Below are 26008 nucleotides of genomic sequence, written 5' to 3'. Positions count from 1 at the left end.
CCATCCACTAAACTGAACAACTCTAATCTGTCTGAAATAAAGAGGAAGGAAATATATAATTAGATCCTTAAAGAGTCTGGAAATGTGAAAAGAAAATTGCAAGCGAATCTTAAGCACAACCTGGTTCTTGCACTAGTAAGTTTTTGAAGCATGTTGCAAGTCAGAACAGCATTGTTGCACTCAGGTCCTGCTTGTGGGCTTCCCAGAGGCATCTGGTTGGCCACTGTGAGAACAGGATGAGGGACTCGGTGGGCCTTTGGATTGATCCAGAAGGGCTCATCTTATGTTTGGCCAAAACTACACGTTATGTGATATGCAGTTTTTGCATGACAGATTTTAAAAGCCAAAGTAGGAGCTGTAGGGTGGGGAAATGCAGGATTTGGACAGCAGGGGCATTGTGGAAGTGTTTAACCTTTTAGCTCCCTTCTGCAGGCCCAGCAAAATCATGTACACCCCTCTGACCATCCTCCCAATACAGAGCTTGGAAAAGTTACTTTTTTGAACTACAACTCCCATCAGCCTAACCCAGTGGCCATGCTGGCTGGGGCTGATGGGAGTTGTAGTTCAAAAAAGTAACTTTTCCAAGCTCTGTCCCAATATAAGTAGCAACTTTTATTTTTTTGCAGAGGGAGGATTTTCATTAGGATTGTGGTTGGTAGGGCAAAGGTTACACTCCTGCTTCCCACCATGTTTCCTATCCTGATTAGAGGCCCCTACACCTGCTATTTTTCAAAACACACACACACAGTCAGGTTAAGCAGCCAAATATATTTAACGTGTCATTTGGCCCTTGTCGTAAGGAGATAGGCCTGCTGCTGCAGTGGAACCATTCCATGGAACTAAGAGGTACAGGGTTGTCAGTTTTCATTTCGTTTTTACTAGGGCGAAAAGGCAAAGGCACATTTATTTATTTATTTTTAAGGCTTTCAGCCGTGCCCTTGAAGATTCACATAAGTCCTGGACACTAGAATGATGGGGGGGGGAACCCCCCACAAAGGAACATAACGTCATAAGAACACAGGAAGCTGCCTAATTGTTCAATATTGTCTACACTGACTGGCAGTGGCTCTCCAGGGTTTCAGACCAGTCCTGCCTGGAGATGCCAGGGACTGAACCAGGAACTTTTTATACACAAACCATGGCCCTTTCTTAAAAGGTTGGCTTTTAAGACTCCACAAAGAGTGCAGTCCCTAAACTAGGTCACAGGGTACACTTTGGGAAAGCCCTCTACATCATCTCTCTCCCAAGAGCCCTACCCTGCTCCCACTGCAAGTCCTGCCTACAGTCACATGGGCTGGGAAGATAGGTTACAGACAATGTACACACAGGTTTCCTAAGCTTTACCTTAGGTCAGATAAGATCAGGGATTGTGTAGTTCCTTTGCTCCCAAAGATCAGGAGCTGTGTTGTATGTGGTAGTTCAAGGTCTATATACTTTTCTAGAGCTTTAAATCAACTTATGGGGACTTTTGTACAGATCCCTCTCTAAAGCTCTGCTCCTCTCAAAGACTTAGTTAAAAAGAAGATAAACATTTCCCCCCGTATAATTTCTTCACTATTTACTTTCGTTGTAAATCCCTTTGGGATTTTTTTAAAGTGGGAAATGATATATAACGTCAATAAACCTAACCTAACTGATGAACCTAACCTACCTAACCTTCAATGAAATGACCTCTCCCCTTGCACGTGCACACTTTGATATGAAAAATGAAAGTCATAGAAGTTTGGCTCCATTCTACCAATAATTAACACCCTCTCGAGGCATTAAATTAGGCCTCCTACATTACTATTTCCTGCCACCTTCCAACTTGTGGAAGGTGACAATCTGAAGTGGGGAAATTTTTGCACTCATGGAGGCTCTGTGAACTTTTTAGAACCCCCATTATGTAGGCTTATAAAAGGTGTGGGACACATCCATAGATCTGACACTTTCACAGAGCAATCCCAAAGTCTTTGAGCCTGCCAGGCTAAGACCAAACTAATCTTACCTTACAAATGCTTCAGTTCAAATGCACTTGCGCCAGCCAAAAAACATTAACAGGTCTATATAAATGTGTTTATAATTAAGATTTCATTGTAACAAGGTAAACAGTATATAACTGCAAGTTCATAACTAAGAATTCACATCCCATTAAAAAAATCATTTATGTTACTAATGTGTCAAGCACATGAGCATCCACAGAATTTGTCTTGATTGGCAAGGGTTAATGCTAATGTAGATGCTTCCTGTAGATGTTGGGTTAATGCTAATGTAGATGCTTCCTGTAGATGTTGGGTTAATGCTAATGTAGATGCTGAATTATTGTTATTGTTCTTAAATATAAGAACATAAGAAGAGCCTGCTGGATCATGCCAGTGGCTCATCTAGTCCAGCATCCTGTTCTCACAGTCGACCACCAGATACCTGTAGAAAGCCCACAAGCAGGACCTGAGCACAAGAGAATTCTCCTTTCCCGGAGTTTCCAGCAACTGGTATTCAGAAGAATACCCCTCCAACTGTGGTGGCAGAGTATAGCCATCATGGTTAGTAGCCTTTGATCCCCTTACCCGCCATAAATTTGTCTAATCCTCTTTTAAAGGCATCCAAGTTGGTGGCCATCACTTCCTCCTCTGGGAATGAGTTCCATAGCTTAACTGTGCTGTGTGAAGAAGTATTTTCTTGTGTCCGTCCTGAATCTTCCAGTATTCAGATTCATTAGATATCCACAAGTTCTAGTGCTATAGGAGAGGGAGAAAAAACTTCTTTCTATCCACTGTCTCCACGCCATGCATGATTTTATAAATGTCAACTCTTAGTCACCTTTTTGCTAAACTAAATAGCCCCAAATGCTGCAACCTTTTCTTATAGGGGAGTTGCTCCACACCCTTGATCATCTTGCTTGCCCTTTATTGAATCTTTTCCAACTCTCCAGTATCCTTTTTAGGTGAGGTAACCAGACCTCTACATAGTATTCCAAAGGCAGTCACACGATAGATTTGTACAACGGCATCATGATATTAGCAGTTTTATTTTCCATACCTTTCTTAATGATCCCTAGCATGGAATTTGAGTTTTGCACAGCTGCCATACACTGAGTTGACATCTTCATTGAGCTTTCCGCTATGATCCCAAGGTCTCATTCCTGGTCAGTCACTGCCAGTTAAGACCCCATGAGCATGTTTGTGTAATTAATAGTTTTTGCTCCAACATGTATCACTTTACACTTGCTCATTTTAAATTGCATTTGCCATTTTACTGCCCATTCACTCAGTTTGGAAAGATCCTTTTGGAGCTCTTCACAATTTCACAATTTGAGAGCAAGTAGTCTTTTTCATATCCCTTCAACAACTCAGAAAAGAATTTGTGTCCCATACTCTCTGTTATAGAGTAACTACAACAAACAGCATGGCAAATAAGTGGGTACTTGAGCATCTCAGTGTTTGCTTGCTTGCTCCGATAGTGCTGGGTGATTTCAATGTCCATGCTGAGGCTGCCTCTAGTGTTCTGGCTCGGGACTTCATGGCCTCCATGACGACTATGGGGTTGTCTCAAGTTGTCATCGGCCTGATGCAGACTGCAAGGCATACCCTTTACATGGTTTTTGCTTCAGATGGAGGACGGGGTGTTCTGGAAATAGGGGTGTGGATATCATCCCATGGTCATGGTCAGACCACTTCCTAGTGACGTTTAGACTTACAGCTCTGATCCTCCCCTACAGAACTGGTAGATTAAGATGGTTGCCCCCAGAGACTAATGGAACACACTGGATTCCTGAATGTCCTGGGGAAGTTCCCAGTAAATAGAGCAGGTGACCCTGTTGTAGCCCTTGTCACACTGTGGAACAATGTGCATCAGGCTCTTAACACAGTTGCCCCTGAGCACTTTCTCCAGAACTGTGGAGCCTGGTTTGCACCTTCATACACCAGTGAACTAAGGGCAATGAAACAGGCTGGATGATGGCTAGAGCAGAAGTGGTGAAAGACATGCTGTGAGGCGGATTGGGCATGAGTAAAACATGATAACCATGCTTAATGTGTCACAGTGAGGGTGGTGAAGAAGACCCACCTCTCTGCCACCATCGCATCAAGTAGCCATCCAGTGGAGCATTTCCATACTGCCAGGGGTCTGTTGACATCATCTCCAGGAAATGGAGTTTTAGACCCTTTGAAGGCCCACTGTGAATTGTTTGCAAGGCATTTGGAGGGTAAAGTTGCTTGCCTCTGTAGCAAACTTGATGCCCCATCCACATCTACTGTAGTCCCCAGTGAGGTGTACAGTGCAACGTCTGCTGCAACTTGTTATGATCAGTTTCAGATGACATAGACAAGGTGCTTGTGATGATGTAGCCAGCAATGTGTCCTCTCGACCCTTGCCCTTCTTGGCTTATTAAAGCTTGCTGAGGGGGTTTCACTGAGTGGATTCAGGGTGCGGTCAATGTGTTGTTGTTGGAGGAACCGGTTCCAGCCACCCTGAAAGAGGAGGTGATCTAAGCACTCCTAAAAAAGCCCACCCTAGATCCATTGTTTTGTGATAACTACAGACTGGTTGCAAATGTCCCCTTTCTAAGGAAGGCGATTGAGAGCGTTGTGGCACAGCAATTGCAAGTACTCTTGGATTAAACAGATTATCCTGACCTGTTCCAGTCTGGGTTCAGGCATGGTTATGGGACTGAATCGGCCTTGGTCACCCTGATGGATGACCTTTATCGGAAGAAGGACAGGAGAAGTGTGACCATGGTATCCCTCTGGGCCGACTTGGTGAGATGGGTATCTGAGGCACTGTTTTACAGTGGTTCCGATCCTATCTCCAAGGTCATTTTCAGAGAACAGTATTGAGTGATTGTCTTTTGTCCCCCTGGCACCTGTGCTGTGGGGTGCCACAGGGTACCATCTTGTCTCCCATACTAACATCTATTTGAAACCCTTGGTCATCAGGAAATTTGGGGCGAGGTGTCAGCAGTAAGCTGATGATACCCAGCTCTATTTCTCTGTAACATCTGAATTGGAAGAGGATGTGCAAGCCCTGGACCAGTGCCTAGATTCGGTGGTGGGCTCGATGAGGGCCAATAAACTGAGTCTGAATCTTAGCAAGACAGAGGTACTGTGGGTTGGTGGTTCCCGAGTTCAGATAATTGGTCAGTTGCCTTCTTTGGAAGGGGTCATACTCCCTTTGAAAGAGCAGGTTCATAGTCCTAGATCCAACTTTCTTCCTAAAGGCCCAGGTGACCTTAGTGGCTAGGAGTGCCTTTTACTAGCTTCGGCTGGTAAGATAGCTGCAACAGTTTCTGGACCAGTATAATCTGACCACTGTTGTCCATGCACTGGTAACCTCCAGGCTGGATTACTGTAACACACTCTATGTGATGTTGCCCTTGAGGTTGCTCCAGAAGGTGCAGCTGGTGCAAAATGCGGCAGTGCAACTGCTCACTGGGGCAGGGTATCACCAACATGTCACCCCGCTGCTGAAAGAATTGTACAGGCTGCCCATTAGCTACTGTTCTAAGTTCAAGGTTCTAGTTTTGGTGTACAAAGCCATATACCGAATTGGACCAGGATATCTGAAAGAAGGTCTTATCCCCACATACCCAGTCAATTACTATGCTCTGCAGATGTGGGCCTCCTGCAGATACCATCTTATCAGGAGGTCTGTTCCGCACAACATAGGAAGCGGACCTTTAGTGTAGTGGAATTGCCTTGCCTTAAATATTAGACAGGTGCCATCTCTATTATCTTTTTGGTGCCTGCTGAAGACCTTCCTCTTTCAACAAGCCTTTTAAGTAGAGACCTTATCTTGGTCTGTGTTGGAATTACTTTTTAATATGTTTGTAAAGCTTTTTTAAAAAAACATGTTTTTAAAGATTTTATTTCAATATTTTTTAAAGTCTGTTTTTATAATGTTTTAGAGTGTTTTTGTTTGCCACTCTGGGCTCCTACTGGGAGGAAGGGTGGGATATAAATTTAATAAATAAATAATAAATTCCCCCATCATCACAGATGCAATGCCATAGTGTTGAGATATTTTCCATCAGCACTGTGAATGTTATAAATTGAAATCAGAGAAGATTTTAAAAATAACAACCAGAGTGTACCTACCTATTCAAAACCATTAAATAATTCCCAAGCAGCCCCTTGTACATGGCTCCTGGATTTATTTGGGTTGAAAGTGGATTCTGACTAGAGATGCATGGCATCCTACTCTGATTATACTGACCATTGAGGGGAGGGGGGTTTGCATGTTTCGCTCAAGCACTAACAAACTAACAAACAAAAAACCTCATGGACTTTTTAAAGTATTTGATCTGAACACTTGAAATCTCCACTTCTTTTGTTGCTCTTCCCCCTTCCTTGCCATTTTCCCCCTCCCTTAAGCTGTTTTTTTTTAATAAAGAAAGGCCTTACTTTGGCAGAGTAGAGAAGACTGACTGGCAGCAGGATGACATTTCCTGCAAGTTATTATGGGGCTTCGTTAAAGGCTCCATAATCCCCAACAACTTACACTCCAAACATTATTTGCAACTGAGGACACCTTCAAAGTTCTCTGTCACCTGTTACCTGCTCTTCTTTCTCAAAGGTAAGGCTCTTTTCTTCCCCTTGGAGAAGGTTGGGGCTGTCAGAGAATGGTGGAGTTGAAGTGACAGGCGCCATCTTGCTCTTCCCAAACATTTAATCAAGACTTCCGGGGTGAGCTCCATATCAAGTCTGGCCGAGCTCAAAGGCCAACTCAGAATGAGGGCAGCCTAGTCAAGCAGGGACAGTTGTTTCTAGCTCTTTCATTCTGAAGTCTCATCTTGTCCCTAATCCAAATCCTATCTGAGGGATATCTGGAATCCAGAAGTGCACTCAGGGAAGAAGTCCAATGGAATGAGCAGGAGGGGCCCCAAACACAACTGGGGTGGATCACCACATTTTGGGGTAAGTGAAGTAACACACGTTACCATCTGAATAAGGGAAGAGGAGGCATTAGATCACTTCAAGTCAGTGAAATAATACGCATTACCAGCTAAGACCCATGATTATGTCCAGAGTCTAAAATCACTTCATGTATAACTGCTGTTTATGGCTAAATGTGAGAGCTGTCATCCTACTAAACAAAGAGGGGGCATGGAGATGACCGAGAAAGAGATAACAAAGGACTTTTCTCCACCACAAGACACTCATCAAAATTTCATGCGATAATTATCTCAAAGAAAGCCCCATCTCCCTTTCTTTGCTAATCATTCCAGCATGTACCGTGGCGGCTATTCAAATGCAGATGATTTACAGTGACTGTAATTCTTCATGTAAATAGGATTGATGAATTGTGCATTCTCCTGACCCAAGGGTGCAAGGATGGAATGACAGGGATCCTCTTTGAAATCCTTTTAGTGTCAAGAATGCGTTTCAAAACCGCTGTCTTCCTTGCCAAGACAGGCAAAAGGGAAATCCCGCACAATGGATGTCCTGTAATCTTCAGTGTTCTCACCTTATGGCTTCATAAAAATGCAAACAGACCATGACTAGAGGAGCAGCTGCTTTTGTCAGTGAAAAGGGCTTCAAAGTTTAGAGGAAATGAGATTGCAAGGCCTGCTTGGTAGTGTTATGGGTCTTTTGAAGGTATAAGAAAGGGATGGAGAACCTGTGGCCCTCCAGATGTTGTCAGACTGACTTCAACTCTCATCACTGCAGCCAAAATTGTCAATGGTCAGGGATGTTGGGAGCTGTAACTCAGCAGCATCTGGATATCCACAAGTTCCCCATCCCTAGTATAAGATCTCAGCATGTGGTCTGAAGGCACATGTGACCACCATCTTGCTGAAGCTAAGCAGGTTTGGTTCTGGTCAGTTGACTGCATGGGAACCACTTGTAGGCCACCTTGGAAGCATTACGACTTATGGCAACTCTATGAATCAGTGACTTCCAATGGCAGCTGTCATGAACCATCCTGTTCAGATCTTGTAAGTTCAGGTCTGTGGCTTCCATTATGGAATTGGAGGACAGATTCCATTATAAAACATGTATAAAACAGTAGTCATTCGCACTGATGAAGGTTCTTTGATCCAGTGAAGGCTTCTGTCAGCAGAATGAGGAGAGATTGATGGTTTTGTCTGTTTCTTCCCCCTGCACCCCCTCCCCATACTTCCCCAAAATCTGTCCCAGAAAGTTAGGAAACCATTTGGAGCCATGTGGGAGTCCTGCAAGGAGAAGGAACTTGCAACAACAACAACAACAACAACAACAACAAAAGAGCCTCCTTCCTTATTCCACTGTTGGAATGATCCACTGGATCAAAGAGTCTTCAGTCAGCATGAAGGATACCATTGGAGGCCTGCATGCATACTAAATTGTTCCTGTTGCTGTACAGGTACCTGATTAAAAAAAAAACCTCTCTGACAATTGGTGTGCCAGCAAGGCCTAAACATTTTTATCTATACGCAGACTCTTAGTCTCAAATCTTGAGAATGAGAAATGCACTCCTTAATTCGTTTAAATAACCAACCAAGCTGGCACATACAAATATTTTTGAAACACCTTTGAAACGGCAATTGATTCACTCATAATTGGTTGACATGAAAGAAAAGATTGTATTATGAAGCGAGACATCTTAACTTCCTCTACCTTTGCGATGGATTCATGCAGGCGGAAGGAAGACTCCAGCTCGTCAGATGTTGTTGAATGTAGAGGGAAAAGGGCTTCAGAGAGAAAGCTTGCTGTCTGTGTGACAAAAGAGAAAGACAGAGGGAACCTTTAAGGCTTCTTATTGATTTCCTTCTTCAAATACCTTATTGGATTCTGTCTGAGGGTTCAAAGGACTTCAAATTGTTTTAACGTTTCTGCTGATGATTGGACATCATTTTAGTGATCTAATTTACTCATTCCAAGACTCTGGAACAGAAGCAAAGAGATACAGTTATCTTAAAAAAAAGTCTGCTCCTGTAATGATGTCTGTGTTAGTAAGTATACTTCCTCATTCAATGCATTATTATGCCTTGTAGGAGAAATACCCATACTGGTTTCATTGTTATATTGCTAATAATTTCAAGTCTTCAAATGACTAATTGACTTATCAGAAATTATATATGCATGGCAATCAGAACTATAAAACAAAGCTATGAATTCTGTATTTATCGGGATATAAGAGGAACTGCATCCCTTCCCTTCAGTAGTAGATTGCGTTTAAGAAATGGATCAGAGTTTAGCACCGAGCTCCTGAGACCAGCACTATGAAACTGAGACTACTGGTTATCAGCTGCTCACTGTTTCACATTTGTATATTTGATTTATTTATTTAAAACTATCCCATCTAATTTCCCAAGGAAACTTAAGGTGGCTAACAAATCAACAGAATGATCAAAACATAAAATAAAAAATAACAATCCCAAATTAAACCCAATAGTGCACTCAAAACAGTAACATAAAACCAAAAACACCAGTAACAGTGAAAATAATGACATAAAACCAGAACAAATGTAAGAATACTAGAACAGCAATCTAATAAGCACAAAACTAAGCCAGCAAAAGAAATGAATCAGTCATCTGAAGACCATTTTTAAAAAGCCATGTCTTGAGCTAAAGTAGTGTGACAGGGGTGGTGAACCTGACGCCCAGAGGACAAACGCAGCTAATCTACACTGCTGATGTTTCATCTCATCAAAATTCTCAATGTTGTTAATAATATAAGCCTGATTAGACAGCCAGGTTTGCCTCTATCCCCAGCCTAGCACTGGTATGCCATTCCCAGAAGGTAGCCCAGCAAGGAATTCAGCTCTTGGGTTGGAAAAGGTTTCTCATCTAAGTTTACGCCAGTGCAGATAATGTCATGTTTGAAGACCTGCAAATGCAAATCTGCTAGAGATTATGTTCTGAAATGTTCCTCTGGCAGGGTTTGGCCATAGGTGATAAAACACCAATGTTCGAGAAATACATTCCTAAAGCTTCTCTCAATGCCTGACATCTGCTCATATTCAAAAGTCAGCTGTCTGGCACTCAGGTCCATACATCCACATTTACTAGAATACTGAATTTTGGAATGTTTAATGTCAAAACCGCAATTAATCCATTCCCCCCCTTGCCAGAAAGTGCTCCTTTTAGAGACTATGAAGTGTTGAAATTGAAGTGTTTGGTTTTAAAGCAATGTTATTGCCACTCAAAGATTTAACAGGATTGATTTGCTGTGCCGTGCATTTTGCAACTTCCTCGGCTTGCTTCTGACAGCGAGGAGTCTGTTCCAGGGGCTCTGGTTGTTCTACGCATCAGTGGTTGAAAGAGAAGGAATTGGAAAAGCTCCTTCTTATGACTTCTGCTTCTTCTCTACAAGGAGCCGAGCTCGACTGCTTCACTTAAACACTTTTAGACGTCTCTGACATTTCAACAGAAAATTATGCTTGGCAAAGGTTTCTAGCAGTTTTTGTCATAACCAGTTCTCATATACAGCGCAAACCCACTCCCTCTCCCGCAAGCAATCTGTATGCATAAAAGGCAGTGGCCAATGATCCATCCTATTCTCTCAAGATCCAGCCACATTCTGAGCGCCTTTCTGAATTTTTCCTCCATGGGTTCCCACTGGCACCATCTCCAGTGGCACCGCATCCTACTGGACCCTCTGGAAAAGGACACTCGCATGATCAGGAGCCTGAATCACACAGTGCTGTTGATTATATGGAGCACACCGTTTCAGACCTCTGGCTCTAGGCTGGGGAGCATGGGGGTCAGGGGCATTTCAAGCCGAGTGCAGCAATACTGGGGCAACATTCTTATTATGCTGTTCTGCAAGGATTTACCTCCCCCTTGTAGATTTAATTTGTACTTCTGCAAACGTTGGGTATGCTGATGCCTCCCTCTTGTTTGTCAGTGGCTCCTTTTTGGCTCCATTTCTATCAGCTTGGGGACACTCAGTTTGCTATTAGGAGGAGTGATTTATTTTTAGCTTATCTATTTATTTAAAATATTTCTATCTCACTCTCCATCATACAAGATGGCCCAAGAGCAGGTAACAATTGCCAATAAAGTACATAACCAACAGTAACCTACCTAATTCAAACTTTCCGAGACAATATGAAAATTGAAACACAGACATTCTCAAAATTGACACTTCTTTGTATTTTGCAATGCAGTTCTCCAACAAAATAATGCTTACAAAACTGCATTATGTGTGGGGAAAGCATTACAATTAATATATTCACAAAAATAATAAATTGCATTATACTAAGGAAATTGTTTGCAAAAATATATACACTAGTCAAAACTGCATGCGAACATGTGTTTATTAGTAAAAAATTGCACTAAAATGCTGATGATTTTTCATATAAAAAACCCTGCAAATTGCTGCAGAAATGTGGAGAACTAAATTCAAGAAAGCATGGAGCTTTGCAAAGCCCTTCCCAGCCCAGCCATGTCTTTACCTGTCCCACACCTGAAGTCATATATGATGTCAGATTTAGGACAGGTATCCATGGCTTGGCCAGAGCAGCCTTGTGGGCCAAATGGGAGAACCTGGTAGGCTCATGGGCCAGAGGATCTCCATCCCTGTTCTAATTTGATGGCCTAGATCAGACAGACAAATACATCATTTCCCAGTGTCCTCTGCTTGGGACTTTGGAGGAATCACTTCAAATCAGAGGAGGCACTACTGAGCTAGATGGACCAACAGTATTATCCATTCCAAGACAGCTTCTGTGACATAAAGGTAATGAGGATCTCATTTCAGTTCTTGAATACCTCCATAAATTTGGAACAACCAAATGTTCTATCCCAGCTCTTTGTGGGGCTATCCTTGAAGTTGGGCTGGAAGTTGCAGCTATGGCCAGGCATCTGACTGGAGCAGTCTATCATCAGCATATAACACCCTTACTGAAAAAAACGACACTGGCTGCCACTACGTTACTGATGCAGGTTTAAGTTCTTGCTAACAATATGCAAAGGACTTTGGACACATCTACTTGAGGGACTGTCTTATTCTGTATATACCTGCCTGGTCAGGGTGGTCTTCAGGAGAGGCACATTTGACTGTGCTACATGCCCCTGAGTTTGCTTCATCACCTGGAGCAGGACGTTTTGTAGAATTCTCTCCAACAACTGGCAAGCATGTACAATGCTATACTTTAGACCTGGGATGGGGAATTTTTGGCCCTTCAGATGTTGTTGGACTCCAGTTCCCATCACCCTCAGTTACCATAGCCAATGGTAAGGGATGATGAGAGTTGGAGTCCAACAACATCTGGAGGGCCAAAGGTTCTCCATCTCTGCTTGGGACACTTATTTCTTATTCCTACAGATTTCTCCTGTAGTGTGACCCACCCATGTTGTCTATACTAGTGAAGATGCTTTACTTCTCCCTCCTCCAGATCAGAGCTTGGAAAAGTTACTTTTTTGAACTACAGCTCCCGTCAGCCCCAGCCAGCATGGCCACTGGATTGGGCTGATGGGAGTTGTAGTTCAAAAAAGTAACTTTTCCAAGCTCTGCTCCAGATTTTATATTGTATATGCTTTCAAGTCTTAAAATGTACACCATCCTTATATTTTCATTTTCAGGAAGCTGTAAAAAAAATTGCCTGCAGAAAGTAGGTGCAAAGTATGTCATAATTCCTGCATTGAGCAGAAGGTTGGACTCGACGGCCTAATAGGCCCCTTCCAACTCTACTGCTCTATGATTCTATAACAGTATAGTTGTTGCACTGTCCTTTTTAAGATAGTATACTTTTTGCCCCCACATATTATTTTTCAACGTTTTGAATACAATTTTAGAAACACTCCAAGGTCTATCAGAAATGGCAGGATGAAGAGTTGCCCACCACAGGAAGACTATCAGATCCACTGACAAGAAAATAGTCCCTCCCCTTCAAGCTCCTGGTTAATGGGATGACATCTTTTGATAAGCAGCCATTGATGAACATTCTTCTTCCTTCAACTGAGCGCCTGAAAATAACCTTCTGTCACATCACAACTGAAGTGGAACGTTGTCGGACTGCATGATTGACAGAAGAGGCTCCAAGCAATTCATATGTCACAGAACTGGAAGCAGAGCCACCCACATTGCCTTGTTGATAAGGCACAACTTTAACACAAGCAGGATGAAGGCAGGGATGACAACACAGGAAAAGATTAATAATCAGATACGGAGCATATCCTGGTATGATTCAAAGGGAACATAGGAAGTACAGGAAGCTCTCTCACTGGTCCATCTAGCTCAGTACTGTCAACACTGGCATTGGCTTTCCAGGGTTTCAGTCAGGAGTCTCTCCCAGCCCTGGCCATAGCTGGAGATGCCAAGGATTGCAACTGGGACTTTCTGCATGCAAAGCAGTTGCTCTTCCAATCAGCTATGGCCAGGCCTTGTCTCTGTTGGGCTGGTGACCAGTAGGCATTACTGTCTCTAGTAGTTTTCCATGAAGCCTGCAAGTGTGAAGACGTAACTGTGGTTAAGGGGGAGTTATGTCTATGCGCTGTCTGGGAACGGACGGCCAGGGCTGTTGCTATGGTAGCCATCTGATAGCGACTGGGAAAGTTCTAACAGAGTCTATGTGTTGTCTTTCTTCTGAATTATGCCTCTGAGCTGAGAGGCTGTCGTTTGTGTTTATCTATGGAGAGAGATGTACCAGAAGGGGGGTGACTGAAGAATCTCTACATGTATTTACTCTTAAGCCTCTGGCCTTAATGTCTTTCAATAAAGACTCTTAACATGCTCTGAAGAAGTTTCTTGCTCAACTTAACTCCAACGTAATGTATGCTGTTTCACACAACAACGCACACAAGCCAACAGTCTCAACCTCTTTTAAATCTCTCTGCAAAATACCTTGCTTGAACAAATCGCCTTTATGACCCTGAACCTATTCACTTGACCCATGTGGTCTGTTCTGAATTAAGCCCTTCATTCTGGAGAGAACCTAGGACTTGAACTGATTCCCAGGGGCCAGAAAGGATGGCTATATACTCCTCAGTGTATTTCTCCAATCTTATAGAGTATATCTCCAGTCAATTATAATTATTGCATGCTATTTAGAAAACCAATGTTTGCTGAATAGAAGGCTCTAAATTTGGATAACCAAAATTACAGCAACCTGCCTTATCAGTCAGACCTCTGTTGCCGAACAGAGGGCACATTCTCAGCTCACACAAGGCGACAATGAAACTCCACAATCCTGCCAGCAGCCCACATGATCATAGTATGTGCTCTAGAACACGCACTGGCATTTTCCTTGCCAGATAAGTCATTGTGGGAAAGTGCTTCCTGGAGTTGGACTTGCCTGGGGGGAGGATCAGTTTTGATGAGTTGTTATCTTACCTCGAACCTTCAAAATCATGAGGGCTAGAACATGAAATAAATATCTGAGTGATAGTCCTATTTCATTGGAGAGTGAAAGAAAATGGTGTTGTGGCATTCATTGATTGCTTATGCAATGGTTGTTGTTATGTGCCTTTGATTATGACTCATGGCAACCCTAATCGACTTATGGCGATCCAGTGACCTCCAATAGCATCTGTTGTAAACTACCCTGTTCAGATCTTCTAAGTTCAGGTCTGCGGCTTCCTTTATGGAATCAATCCATCTCTTGTTTGGCCTTCCTCGTCTTACGAATGCAGCACTTGCATCATTGTCTTTCAAGTTCTTGGCTGACCGAAAGGCAGCATGAACTGCCCTAGCAGGAGACAACCTCTCTTTATCTGAAAGAGCAGCGTGCAGCCAGGATACTTTAAAGAGCACATCTCAGTACTTAGTAAGGACAACATCCAGCAGCATGTGCACACTCACAAAAATGAATGAATGAGCCTTTCCATTGATTTATTCAATAGATTCAACAATAGTAAGAACATTTTTCTCTCTCATAAATATAACTTAAAATGTCCTGATTAGTAGATCCTAATGAAATATGCTCACCCACTGAAAGAGCTAACTATATCCAATAGATAATAAAGAATCTCAACCTTGGCCCATGCTCAGTGTTCACCTTCTTTCTTGATTGTACACCAAGTGAGCCATCTGTCTACTCAGGTCTTAACAAACAAAGCTGCCTCATCAATCTACCTCTTCCCCTATTCAAGGACTAGAATGGTTACAAAACACTCCCATCACATTTTGCATTCTGCCCAAGGAGAGTTGGTAAGAAGAAAACAAAAATATTTTTTTCTACAGCTGGGCAGCAAGAGAAGCAGCCCTGTAGCCAGTCTCATTAAGTGGGGCAGCCACATATCTAGGTAAGGCATTTGGGAGGGGGGCACATAACACCAGCTAATCCCTCCTCCCACTCACTAGTGGAGAGGATGTGAGGGCCAGGCCAGGAGAAGAGAAAGATGGTAACCTTCCCATTCACTCCTCCATGCAGAGAGTGTATTTACTTATGTAATGGGCTATGGGAAGGTCATGTTACCTGAACATTTAGTATGAACACGAAGAATTAAATTTCTGGCTTATTTATTTATTTATTTATTTCATCTGTATACCGCCCCATAGCCAAAGCTCTCTGGGCGGTTAACAACAATTAAAAACATTAAAAGCAAATACACAAATTTAAAAACACATTTTTAAAAAGCAATTTAAAAACACATGCTAAAATGCCTGGGAGAAGAGGAAAGTCCTGACCTGACGCTGAAAAGATAACAGTGTTGGCACCAGGCGCACCTTGTCAGGAATATCATTCCATAATTTGGGGGCCAACACTGAGCAGGTCCACTCCTTTGTTGACAGACTCCCAGCTTCCCTAGGAGTAGGCACATGGAGGAGGGCTTTGGATGTCAAGCGTAGTGTACGGGTGGGTTCGTGTCGGGAGAAACGGTCCATCAGGTATTGTGGTCCTAAGCCATGTAAGGCTTTATAGGTTAAAACCAGCACCTTGAATCGAGTTCAGAAATATACAGGCAACCAATGCAAGTGGGCCAGAATCGGTTTTATATGTTTGAACCGTCTGGTCCGTTACCAATCTGGCCGCTGCATTTTGCACAAGCCGCAGCTTCCGAACTGTCTTCAAAGGCAGCCCCACGTAGAGTGCATTGCAGTATTCTAACTTGGAGGTTACCAGAGCATGGACAACTGAAGCCAGGTTATCCCTGTCCAGATAGGGGCATAACTGGGCCACCAACTGAAGTTGGTAGAAGGCACTCCATGCCACCAAGGCTACCTGAGCCTCAAGTGACAGAGATGGTTCTAGGAGAACGCCCAAGCTATGAAACTGCTCCTTCAGGGGGAGTGCAACCCCATCCAAGACATGTTGGACACCCACCATCTGGTCAGAAGAACCACCCACTAGCAGCATCTCAGTCTTGTCTAGATTGAGCCTCAGTTTATTAGCCCTCATCCAGTCCATTGTTGCAGCCAGGCACCGATTCAGCACATTGACAGCCTCACCTGAAGAAGATGAAAAGGAGCAATAGAGCTGTGTGTCATCAGCATACTGATGGCAACGCACTCCAAAGCAAATTCATTACAGTGGGCCTCAGATGGTTCTACCATGTCCTTGGGGCCAGCATGTAATACCCCCGGACAATTCTGAAGAGCTCCACTGGGTGGCAGATTGATGATTTGATAGTGGCAGCAAAATATTGTTTTTTGTTGCTCTCACTGCCCCTAAATACAACTTACCATAGGCACTTATCAGTGTGTAATTACATCCACCAGGAGTTCGTCTCCATCTGCACTCAAGCCGTCTCCTATATTGTTTCATTGCTCTCAGCTCTGGGGTATACCATGGAGCCGTACAAGCTCTACACAGGAGAGGGCGCTCAGGAGCAATCATGCCAACCGCCCAGGTCATTTCTGTATTTCACAGCTCAACCAGGGTTTCAACAGGAGCACCAGCCCTATCAGCCGGAAAACTCCCCAAAGCCCTTTGGAACCAATCCAGATCCATTAGTCTCTGGGGGCGGATCAACTTAATAGGTCCCCCACTCTTGCAGAGGGTAAGTCTAAACTTCAGCAAGCAGTGATCTGTCCATGACAGAGGGACTGATGTAAGGCCCCCCACATTCAGATCACCATCTCCATGTCCACTTGCAAAAACCAAGTCTAGAGTATAACCTGCTACATGTGTTGGGCCAATGGCATATTGGGACAGTCCCATGGTTGTCATGGAGACCATGAAATCCTGAGATGCCCTGGATAAGGTGGCCTCGGCATGGATGTTGACATCCCCCAGAACCAACAGTCTGGGGGATCTCAACAGTACACCCGAGACCACATCTGTCAGCTCAGCTAGAGAGTCTGTTGGGCAGCAGGTGGGCAGTACACCAACAGAATCCCCAGTCTGTCCTGCTGACCCAACACAAGGTGCAAACACTCCAGACCAGTAGTCACATGGACAAGATGCTTGCAAAGGGAGATGGAGCTCCTATAGACCACCGCAACCCACCCTCCCCAATCCTCAGGTCTACCTTATGCATATACATAAGAAAAAAAAGAATGTTAAGGATACAGTGAACAAGGGGATACCAAAAGGTGTTAACTCCTCCTTGGGAGTTCCTCCTTCTAGTCTTGTTTCTGGATCTTTATATTTTTCTTCCAGTTGGAAAATCAAGGGAAAACATTTTAACTGGTTGCTATATAAAAGACTAACTAAGCGATTGGAAAGTAATTGTGGATAGCAATTGGATTTTATTTCACTAGTTCCTAGGTTGTTGTTTTTTTGCCCAGAAACCTTGAAAAGGCCTCATGTTGAGCTGCACACATTGGGAAAACCAGAAATTAGGTCTGAGTTACAGCCTAGGAGGTCACGCAGGCAGCTAACTATAGTATGTGAATCAGTGTTTTTATTCCTCTAGGACTGTTTTCACCCTTTGCCATCAAGTAGTCAAAAGAAAAAAAGAATAGAAAATAGCCACTATTATTGTGACTATAGTGAGTGCTTTAAAAGAGTAAAGGGCAACTTAGGGTAGTTCCCCCCCAGATCTCTTTATGGTATGTACGGAGCCTAGGTCTCAGTTGCCCTGTCTCCTTCCCCCACAACTTACTTGACAGCAGCCACAGTAATGTGGAGGTTTCCTATCTGCAGAAACAACATTACTGTCTGGAGAAACAAATGTGGAAATAGCAGCAACCAGTCACCAAGGTCTCTGGGATATGTAGTTTTCCAGGTTGCCTGAGTACGTAGTAGTTATATGAGGAAATAATGAAAGTAAAGTTCAGGACTTCTTGTAGCTAGGATGTTGTTCTGAGGATTTATTACAGCATCCCAGGTGCAAGAAGCCCTGGAACATGAAGTTTTCAGGGTGCCTGATACTATGTTCTTAAGTGCCTTGGGAAACTATATATACCAGGATTCCAAAAGCCTGAGATGCTGCAATTTCAGTATTTAGGGTCTTGACATTTTAGAATTCTTTGCTCTAGGGCGTAATAGGGACTCTGCTGAAAGGCATCCCCATCTCCAGAGGCTGATAGGTTTGGGGGAAGGGAAGAATCAGTGGGGCAAGATGTAGGAGCTTGTGGAAAGGAAAGTATTCAAGCCATGTAATATGCCTGAAGATGTCACTAGAAGAGTGTCAGTGTCCAAAATGCAGAAAGGCCCTCTACTGCCCCTCCCTGTCACATGGCATCATAGGTTTTGTCATTTTAAAGCTATGTGTACACACTCACATAAGTGTATTTCAATGTCATACTTCATCTAGTACACAAGCCAGGTCTGAAATTGGTACCAAGTGTGCTGAATAAGATTGCATGTGATTTTTTTGCAAGATCTATACCTAAGTCATTGGAAAATATGTGGTGATCTTGCAGTTATCACTGTCTTATGTACTTTTTATGATGCTGAATTTGGTGCTCAGTTCCCAGTTCCTTTTTCAACAAATTGCTGCGTGAACAGCCTAGATCAGCCTTTCCAAACCTTTGGGTTCCCAGATGTTGCTGAACTACAGTCCTCCCATCCAACTCTCATTATTGAAGACATAGTTCCTAGCTATTTCATAAACTCAGCCCTATCTAACTTTCTCATGGCTTCTCCCAAAGAGCCCTGGGAAGTGTAGTTTATGAGCAGTGCTGAGAGTTGTGAGGAGATTGTTATTCCCCTTACAAAGCTCCAGTTCCCAGAATTCTCAGGGAAGAGGGGCTAGCTGTTAAACCACCCTGGCCACTGAAGCTCTGTCAGGGGAATAGGAGTCTCCTAACAACTCTCAGCATCCTTCACAAACTACACTTCCCAGGATTCTTTGGGGGAAGCCAGGACTATTTAAAGTGGAATAACACTGGTATAAATGCCTGGTGTAGATATGGACTCAAGAACCAAATCCTATCCCCTCCAGAACTATTCCCTGCCTTTCTCACATCTGCATCCTATCTGTAAACTGTCATTTACTCAGATATAAACCACCACCCCCATTCTCTCAACTAGTCACATGCAGCATTGACCAATATTCCTTTTCACTTACTCCACCATTCACTAACTACTTACCATATACAATCTAATACTAACCTCTACCACTAAGATAAGTATATATACATTGAAGCATCACACTGTGCACTCCAAAAGCCTTAGACATGAGCAGAAGGAAATTAGGCAGGAAGGGTTCATAATCTAAAAGATAATATTGCAGGACTGTGTTATATAAGAGAAAGTGGTTTCATGAGAAAGTGTTTTTTTAAAAGTGAAAATACAAATGCCACCAGAATGCAGAAGAATCATTATGATGTATTTATTTATATAGTGGCATGAATGCACATGGCACTTTACAGAGTACCAGGGAGAAACTCCCTGCCCCAGAGATCTTACAATCTACAATTTAACACAGAGGGAACAGAGGAGGGGGAAGGAAAAGGAGGCAGGAGTGAACAGCAAAGGAATATGCAATCATTTCAGTTATGTGTGTTTAGCTATAAGCCAGGTGTGGGAAACATTTAGCCCTCTAGATGTTGCTGATCTACAACTCCCATTGACCCCCGTGAGCAAAGCAGTGGTGGCTGGTGCCCATTGGGACTGGTGGGGCAGAAGACAAGGAGCCCAACAGTGGGTGGAGCCAGATCCATCACAGGTGGAGGTGAAGTCAACCACAGGCAGAGTCAATTCTAGTTTTGTCCATATCATTCTTCCTGGTGATTTTACAAGGGCAGCAATGCAACACTAAGAAATAGGAAGCTGATAGTCAGTGCCACCCACTAGAACACTTGCAAGTAGGAAAAAAAGCAGGTGGGGGGGGCTGAGTGAGGGCAGACTGAGGTTGGTGGGGCAGCCACCCACTTGCCCTAATGGACCAGCCACCACTGGAGCAAAGCCAATAGCTAGGGATGATGGGAACTGTATTTCAGCAACATCTGGAAGGTCAAAGGTTCCCCACACCTGCTATAAGGTAAGTTACAGTATGGGAAGGAACATAAGGGATGGCGCAAAACTTTAGAGAATCATAAACCTCTTGTATGAACATGCAGCAGTTACAGTTAAAGCATTTGGATTTTGAAAAAGTTATCTGAATTTTTGGAACAATATTCTGAACTGCAGTATTCGACCTGAAATTCCACAATGGGTGCATCTCAGCAGAAATCCTGAAAATTGTCTTTTGTCATTCCTTCACATTCATTTTTTGGAGTCACCCCTCTGCCCACTGCACAACACTGGCTGTATGCCAAAAGGGCCTCCAATAGCATAATTTGTTCATCTTCTGTCAAGAATAGCCATCTTTCCTGATCTTTCAAGCTTTCATTTAATGAAGTGCTTTGTGAAATTAGGAAGGTATTGATGTTCCCCTTTCCCAACAGTGGGTCACTTCTGATTAGACTTCGATTGAGCATCCAACTTCCATTCTTAAAATGAACTGTCTTCTTTTCTTTTTAATTTGGGCACCATTTTCAATTGCCCTCAGGTCTCCTGACAGTGAGTAATTGACTTATGAATCAATTAAATTTGGCCTCTCAATGGAAACAAAAAATCATTTGTTTTCACTTATTTATGGTGTGTTAGAATGTACTTCTGATTTCCTCATTCCATTATTTAGATTTTGTAAATCTATCCCATGTAATCAACTTCATTTTGGGAGGATATTAAATGTGCAACCCTTTTCACACTCAGCAAAATGCACTGGACAGCTCCAGGGGGAGGATTATTTTTGTCAAGACCATAGCTCTGAGGAAATTGTTATCCCTCTTTCCCCCCTCCTCCCAAACCCCCGCCACATATGCCATAGTCCTAATCTGAATTGAACCTTCTGTAGCTGTTACCTAAAACAAAAACAAGACCAGGCATGTTAGACACGATTATGTATATAATGGAATGTGTAGTACGGTAATCAACAAACTTTGACAGCTCACAAAAAGAGCCTCCTTTTCTGTTGTTACCAATGATATGCACTGAGTATCCTTGTGAAATCACCCCAAAACACATAACAGAGACTGCATAAAATGAAAGAAATGAATAAGAACTGGCCGACTCAAGAGTACATGAAAATATCAGGTGCGACATTATCATCACTTCCATAAAATTCACTCTACAAGGAAACACAATGCAACTGTAAAAAATGGATGCTAAAATTCTTCACATAGTAAAAGAAAATGAATGTTTTTTCCCTCTTGATTTCCCCCCACTCTGTTGACACAAACCAACTGAAATTGAAAACCAGGCAAGAGAAGCAAGCATCGTGCACACAATTGTATTATATCAGAGCTGGGGCACCTGGGGCCCTCCAGATGTTGTTGGACTACAACTTCTATCACCCTGGCTCACTGCCTATGGTGGTGAGTTTGATGACATCTAGAGGGCCACAGGTTCTCCACCACTGTCTTATATAAGTGTGCACTTAAGCCAGTACAAGTTTTATACTCCCATCTGAAAAAGCACTTTTAGCATGCCCAGAAAACATCACACTGTGAAGAACTAAGCAGGTTTCACCCTGGTCCGTGGCAAGATGGGTGACTGATTATGAGCTCCTTGTAAGCAACTCTGAGCTTTCCAAAGGAAAGTGGTTGTATTAACAATACATATGTAATGAAAACAGAGGGGCCAGAGTCCAGTAGTAGAAAAATGTTTTCCATAAAGAATGTCCCAGATTCTTCTGTCCTTGGCATGTCCAAGGGCACATTCCAGCCAGGCAAAAACACTCAAAGAAGATGTGAAACAAGAAAAGTGAGGGGGTTTGGTCCCAGGGGAGAGAGTGTGAATGAGGAGGGTTTGTGGCCTGGGATGTCCCAAGGGCCAAATACACAAATGCACAACAATACTTAAAAGAAGCATTAAACATAATAATTCTTGTGAGATACCCTCTTACTGCATATTAAAACAATAAAATTAAAATGTTAAAATTAAAATTAAAAAGAGAATTGTTTAATCATTACTTTTCAACAATCAATAGCTGCTGCAGTTCAGTTTGGTCTATGACCGTAAGTAAAATCAATCAATCAATCAAAGTCCCAAGGGCCAAAGAGAGAGGCCTGGAGGGCCACATTTGGCCTCAGACCAGAGATAACTCATCCCTGCAGTAGTAGATTCCCAGTGTCTCCCATGTTGCCAGCAACAATGGCTCCTAAAAATAGATTTCACTCAATAAGGGTGGGGCGGGGCTGACTTCTTGGAGGAAGCTGCAATACTACCTGAGGCTTAGTCTGGCCTTAGTGGTTGTTGGAGCAACATCCAAGCATGCCTTGTTTGACTTCCAGCCTAGATTCCTTTTTTTTTTTTTTTTTTTTTTTCAATAATTTTTATTCAGATTTTCATAAAACATACAAGACAAAATCATAAAACATTCAAAGACAAAAAACAAAATCAAAAATAGTTAAACAAAAAGAAAAAAAGAAGAAAAAAAAACAAAAATAAAAAATAAAGAGTAAAATATTGACTTCCCATTTGTCAAAGATCAAATCAGTTATAAGTCTATAATATATAACAATCCTGTCTCTTAAGTCATATTATAAAATCACTTTCCTCCAGTAGTTATCTTACTTAATCATCAAATCTCATAAACATTACTTTATTCTTTCCACAAAAAGTCAAAGAGAGGTTTCAATTCTTTAAGAAATATATCTATCAATTTTTTTTTCCAGATAAGCATATCGATTAATCCATCTCATTACTAATTATGATAATCTTATTGTCATAACCATAGTCAAAATAAACATTTCAATTAATCCATCACATCAGAATCTGTTAGGTTCAGTAATTTCAGTAGCCATTGTTCTATTATCCCTATTAGTTCCATTTTCCATCTTCCATCTTCAGTAGTCTTGTTAAGTCCAGTAATTTCAGTATCCAATCTTCCATTATCAGTATTCCATAATAATCTTGCTGTCAAAGCCATAGTCATATAGTAAGAGTCTGATGGGAATTACCTCTATCCCAAATATTTTCTTGCCATCCATTCTGAATAGGTTGCTGAAATACAGCTGTAAAATCATATCTCTGTTCTTTTTTTCAAAATACACTGGGTCATCTCTTGAAAGTTTTTCCATTGTCACATGGCTGCAGTTAATTCCATAGATTTTCTCTATATTGGGCTCCATCACATCATTCCAGTCCAGAAGATTATCCATGCCATTGATAACTTTATCTCTAGAATCTTCATTAATTTCTTCAGAGACAACATTGAGTTCCAAACAATAGATTTTATTTCTAAAGTCCATAGACTCCAAATCTTGTTCCTGTTCCACGTTTGTTCCAATCTCCGGGATCTCCTCTCTCACAGGGACCCCTGTTCCAGTCTCCAGGGTCTCCTCTCTCACAGGGACCCCTGTTCCAGTCTCCAGGGTCTCCTCTCTCACAAGGACCCCTATGTCTTTAATCTCCTGTGTCTCCAAACAATAGATTTTGTTTCTAAAGTCCATAGACTCCAAATCTTTTTCCTGTTCCACGTTTGTTCCAATCTCCGGGGTCTCCTCTCTCACAGGGACCCCTTCCAGGGTCACCTCTCTCACAGGGACCCCTATATCTTTAATCTCCTGCTTCATTTTACTCAATTCAACTTTCAGCTCCTTACAACCCTGTCGCAGGTTTTGTTTCGTTATCTCAATCTCATCCATTATTTTCTGAAACATAGTTATTTCCAGCTTCTCAGCCACTTTCTTAATTGCCATTTTAAAAGAAAAATATAGGAAAACCACTTCTTATTTCAGCAACAATTGGGTTAATACTCCAAACTTGGTGACATCACAGTATAAACAGAGCAGACAGCCTTATCTCTCCATGCTTAAGTAAACAAAATGCAGTTCCCAGGATCGAAACAATTAATGGCGGTCGTCAGGAAACAGATTCGTCAAAATAAAATAGACCAAAAAGAGAGTAGTCTCAGACAATATAATATTCTTCAAAATAAAAATCTGGAATAGAAATCCCTCTTCTGTGTATATCTTTAGAATGCAAATCCAGGACAGCTTTTTGCAACAAAAACAGAGATAAGCTATTAATTAGTGAGTAGCAGAGAGAAGTTATGGCTCCCCAGTGAGATGTCAAAAACCGATCAATCTGGCAAATCTCTTTTAAACAGCAACAATTTAAGTCAAGTAAAAGAAAAATATAGAAAGAAGGGTGCTTGCCTGTTAGTGCGTTCTCTCTTAGAAGATAAGATGAACGTTCGCTTTATCAGATAGAGCTTGTTGTTGAAAATCCGTCCCACCTTCGTCGGCTGGACCTCGTCCCATAAATTAATGAGATCTGGTCGTCCCAACAAAAATAGGCTTTGAGGTTAATCTCTTCGTTTCTCCCTACCCGGGAGAAGTTTAATCAGTCAAAAAAAAAAAAATCTGACTGATATATCTGAATAAGCTTCTTTTGAGGCAGGAGCCCGTCTCAAAAGCAGGCACAGGCTAAGTCACCCTTCCAGCCTAGATTCCACAGAGATATTCAGGGTGCTCAATGAATCCTCACAATCCAGTCTATTCAGGCATTTTCCATGTGCAAAACCTATGCAGCGGGACACCACCCCGATCCCGCCCCTGACATCCTGTGTGGAGCTGGCCACACCTCCTGGATGTCTGTAGTGTCAATGTTAGCATAGGCAAAGCCTATGTGTGATCAGCTTCTCATGCATAGGCTTTGCCTATGCAGACTTCTGTGCAGGATTTTATGGCCAGGGCTAGCTACCTCCTACTCTTCACATAAGTTCTGCACATGGAGAATGCCCAGTTTGCCTTTCTGTCACTCCTGGGTGCAACAGCAAGATAAAGGGGAATTCTGGAGGAAGTCCCACTTCATCAGCAACTATGGATGGAAGGATAAGTCAGTTTTGGTTCTCCCAGTTTCTCATTTTTTCCAATCTTTAATTCAGTTCTCTACATTTTTGCAGCAATTTGCAATATTTTTCAACATTTTGGTGCAAATTTCTCCTAATGTGCACATTTTTGCATGCAGCTTTGATCAACACAACCATTTTTGCAAGCATTTTCTCCTAATATAATGAATTTTGTGTTATTTTCACCAATATCTTATGTATGCCCATTTCCCCCTAATATATGCATTTGTTGGGGGGGGGGATAAACATTAAGTTGGTTGGAGAACTGCATCACAAAATTCATATAAGTGCAAATTTCAAAGGATGGCTGTGTTTCAGTTCTCATATTGTTTTGGCAAGTTCAGATTTGAAAGACTCAGCTTTAAATGTGAACTGAACCACATTTCTCCCACATCAACAGTTGACTTAAGCCTGCCTTCCTTGTTGTGGGAGGAAGGACTTAACCCAAAGCTCAATGATTTCTTTATCTACAAGGAGAGAAAGAAAACCTTATGTTTATCCAAGGACCAGACGGCATGTAGGCGAATGATTTCTATCTGCAATGCCAACTGACTTCATGTCTGGTTCCCCCAACCCCTTCTTTCTTCCCCAGAAGAGTAAATAATTGGTGTGGGTGAAGGGATGATTCATTCCTTGTGTTCAATTGCTCTGTGGCTTAAAAGAGGGGGGGGGAAACAGTAGTTTAAAATGACAAACTCTGCCAATTCTCTTGGGAAGTATGAGTGTGGGTTTATAACTCGTCCAAAATCTACTAGAAACATTGTTCAATAGAACAGTTTTGTTCCTGTGTTTACTTGTATTTTTAAACCTTGCTTTATTTTTTAACTTTAACAAGCAACAAGTTTTATAGTTGCTGCCATTTTTATTTACAGAGGTTAGGTCCATAAAAAAAAACTTCTCGGGTCTATATAACTGTAGACAAATCCTTTCTC

The 26008-nt window shown here is 42.3% G+C and overlaps 1 protein-coding gene across 3 annotated transcripts in view; it reads right to left on the bottom strand.

The window, feature by feature from the left end:
• Nucleotides 1-26008, bottom strand: part of NAALADL2 (N-acetylated alpha-linked acidic dipeptidase like 2) — an 847134-nt gene that overhangs the window by 165639 nt on the left and 655487 nt on the right. For all 3 annotated transcript variants that reach the window (XM_061637347.1, XM_061637348.1, XM_061637349.1), the window contains exon 11: nucleotides 8574-8669. In XM_061637347.1, the coding sequence (XP_061493331.1) occupies nucleotides 8574-8669 (96 nt within the window). The remainder of the gene's footprint in view (nucleotides 1-8573; nucleotides 8670-26008) is intronic.

This window comes from Rhineura floridana, chromosome 7 (genome assembly GCF_030035675.1).
Source record: "Rhineura floridana isolate rRhiFlo1 chromosome 7, rRhiFlo1.hap2, whole genome shotgun sequence".
NCBI lineage: Eukaryota > Metazoa > Chordata > Lepidosauria > Squamata > Rhineuridae > Rhineura > Rhineura floridana.
The sequence above is the reverse complement of the archived record's forward strand: the minus strand, read 5'-3'. Positions and strand labels throughout refer to the sequence as shown.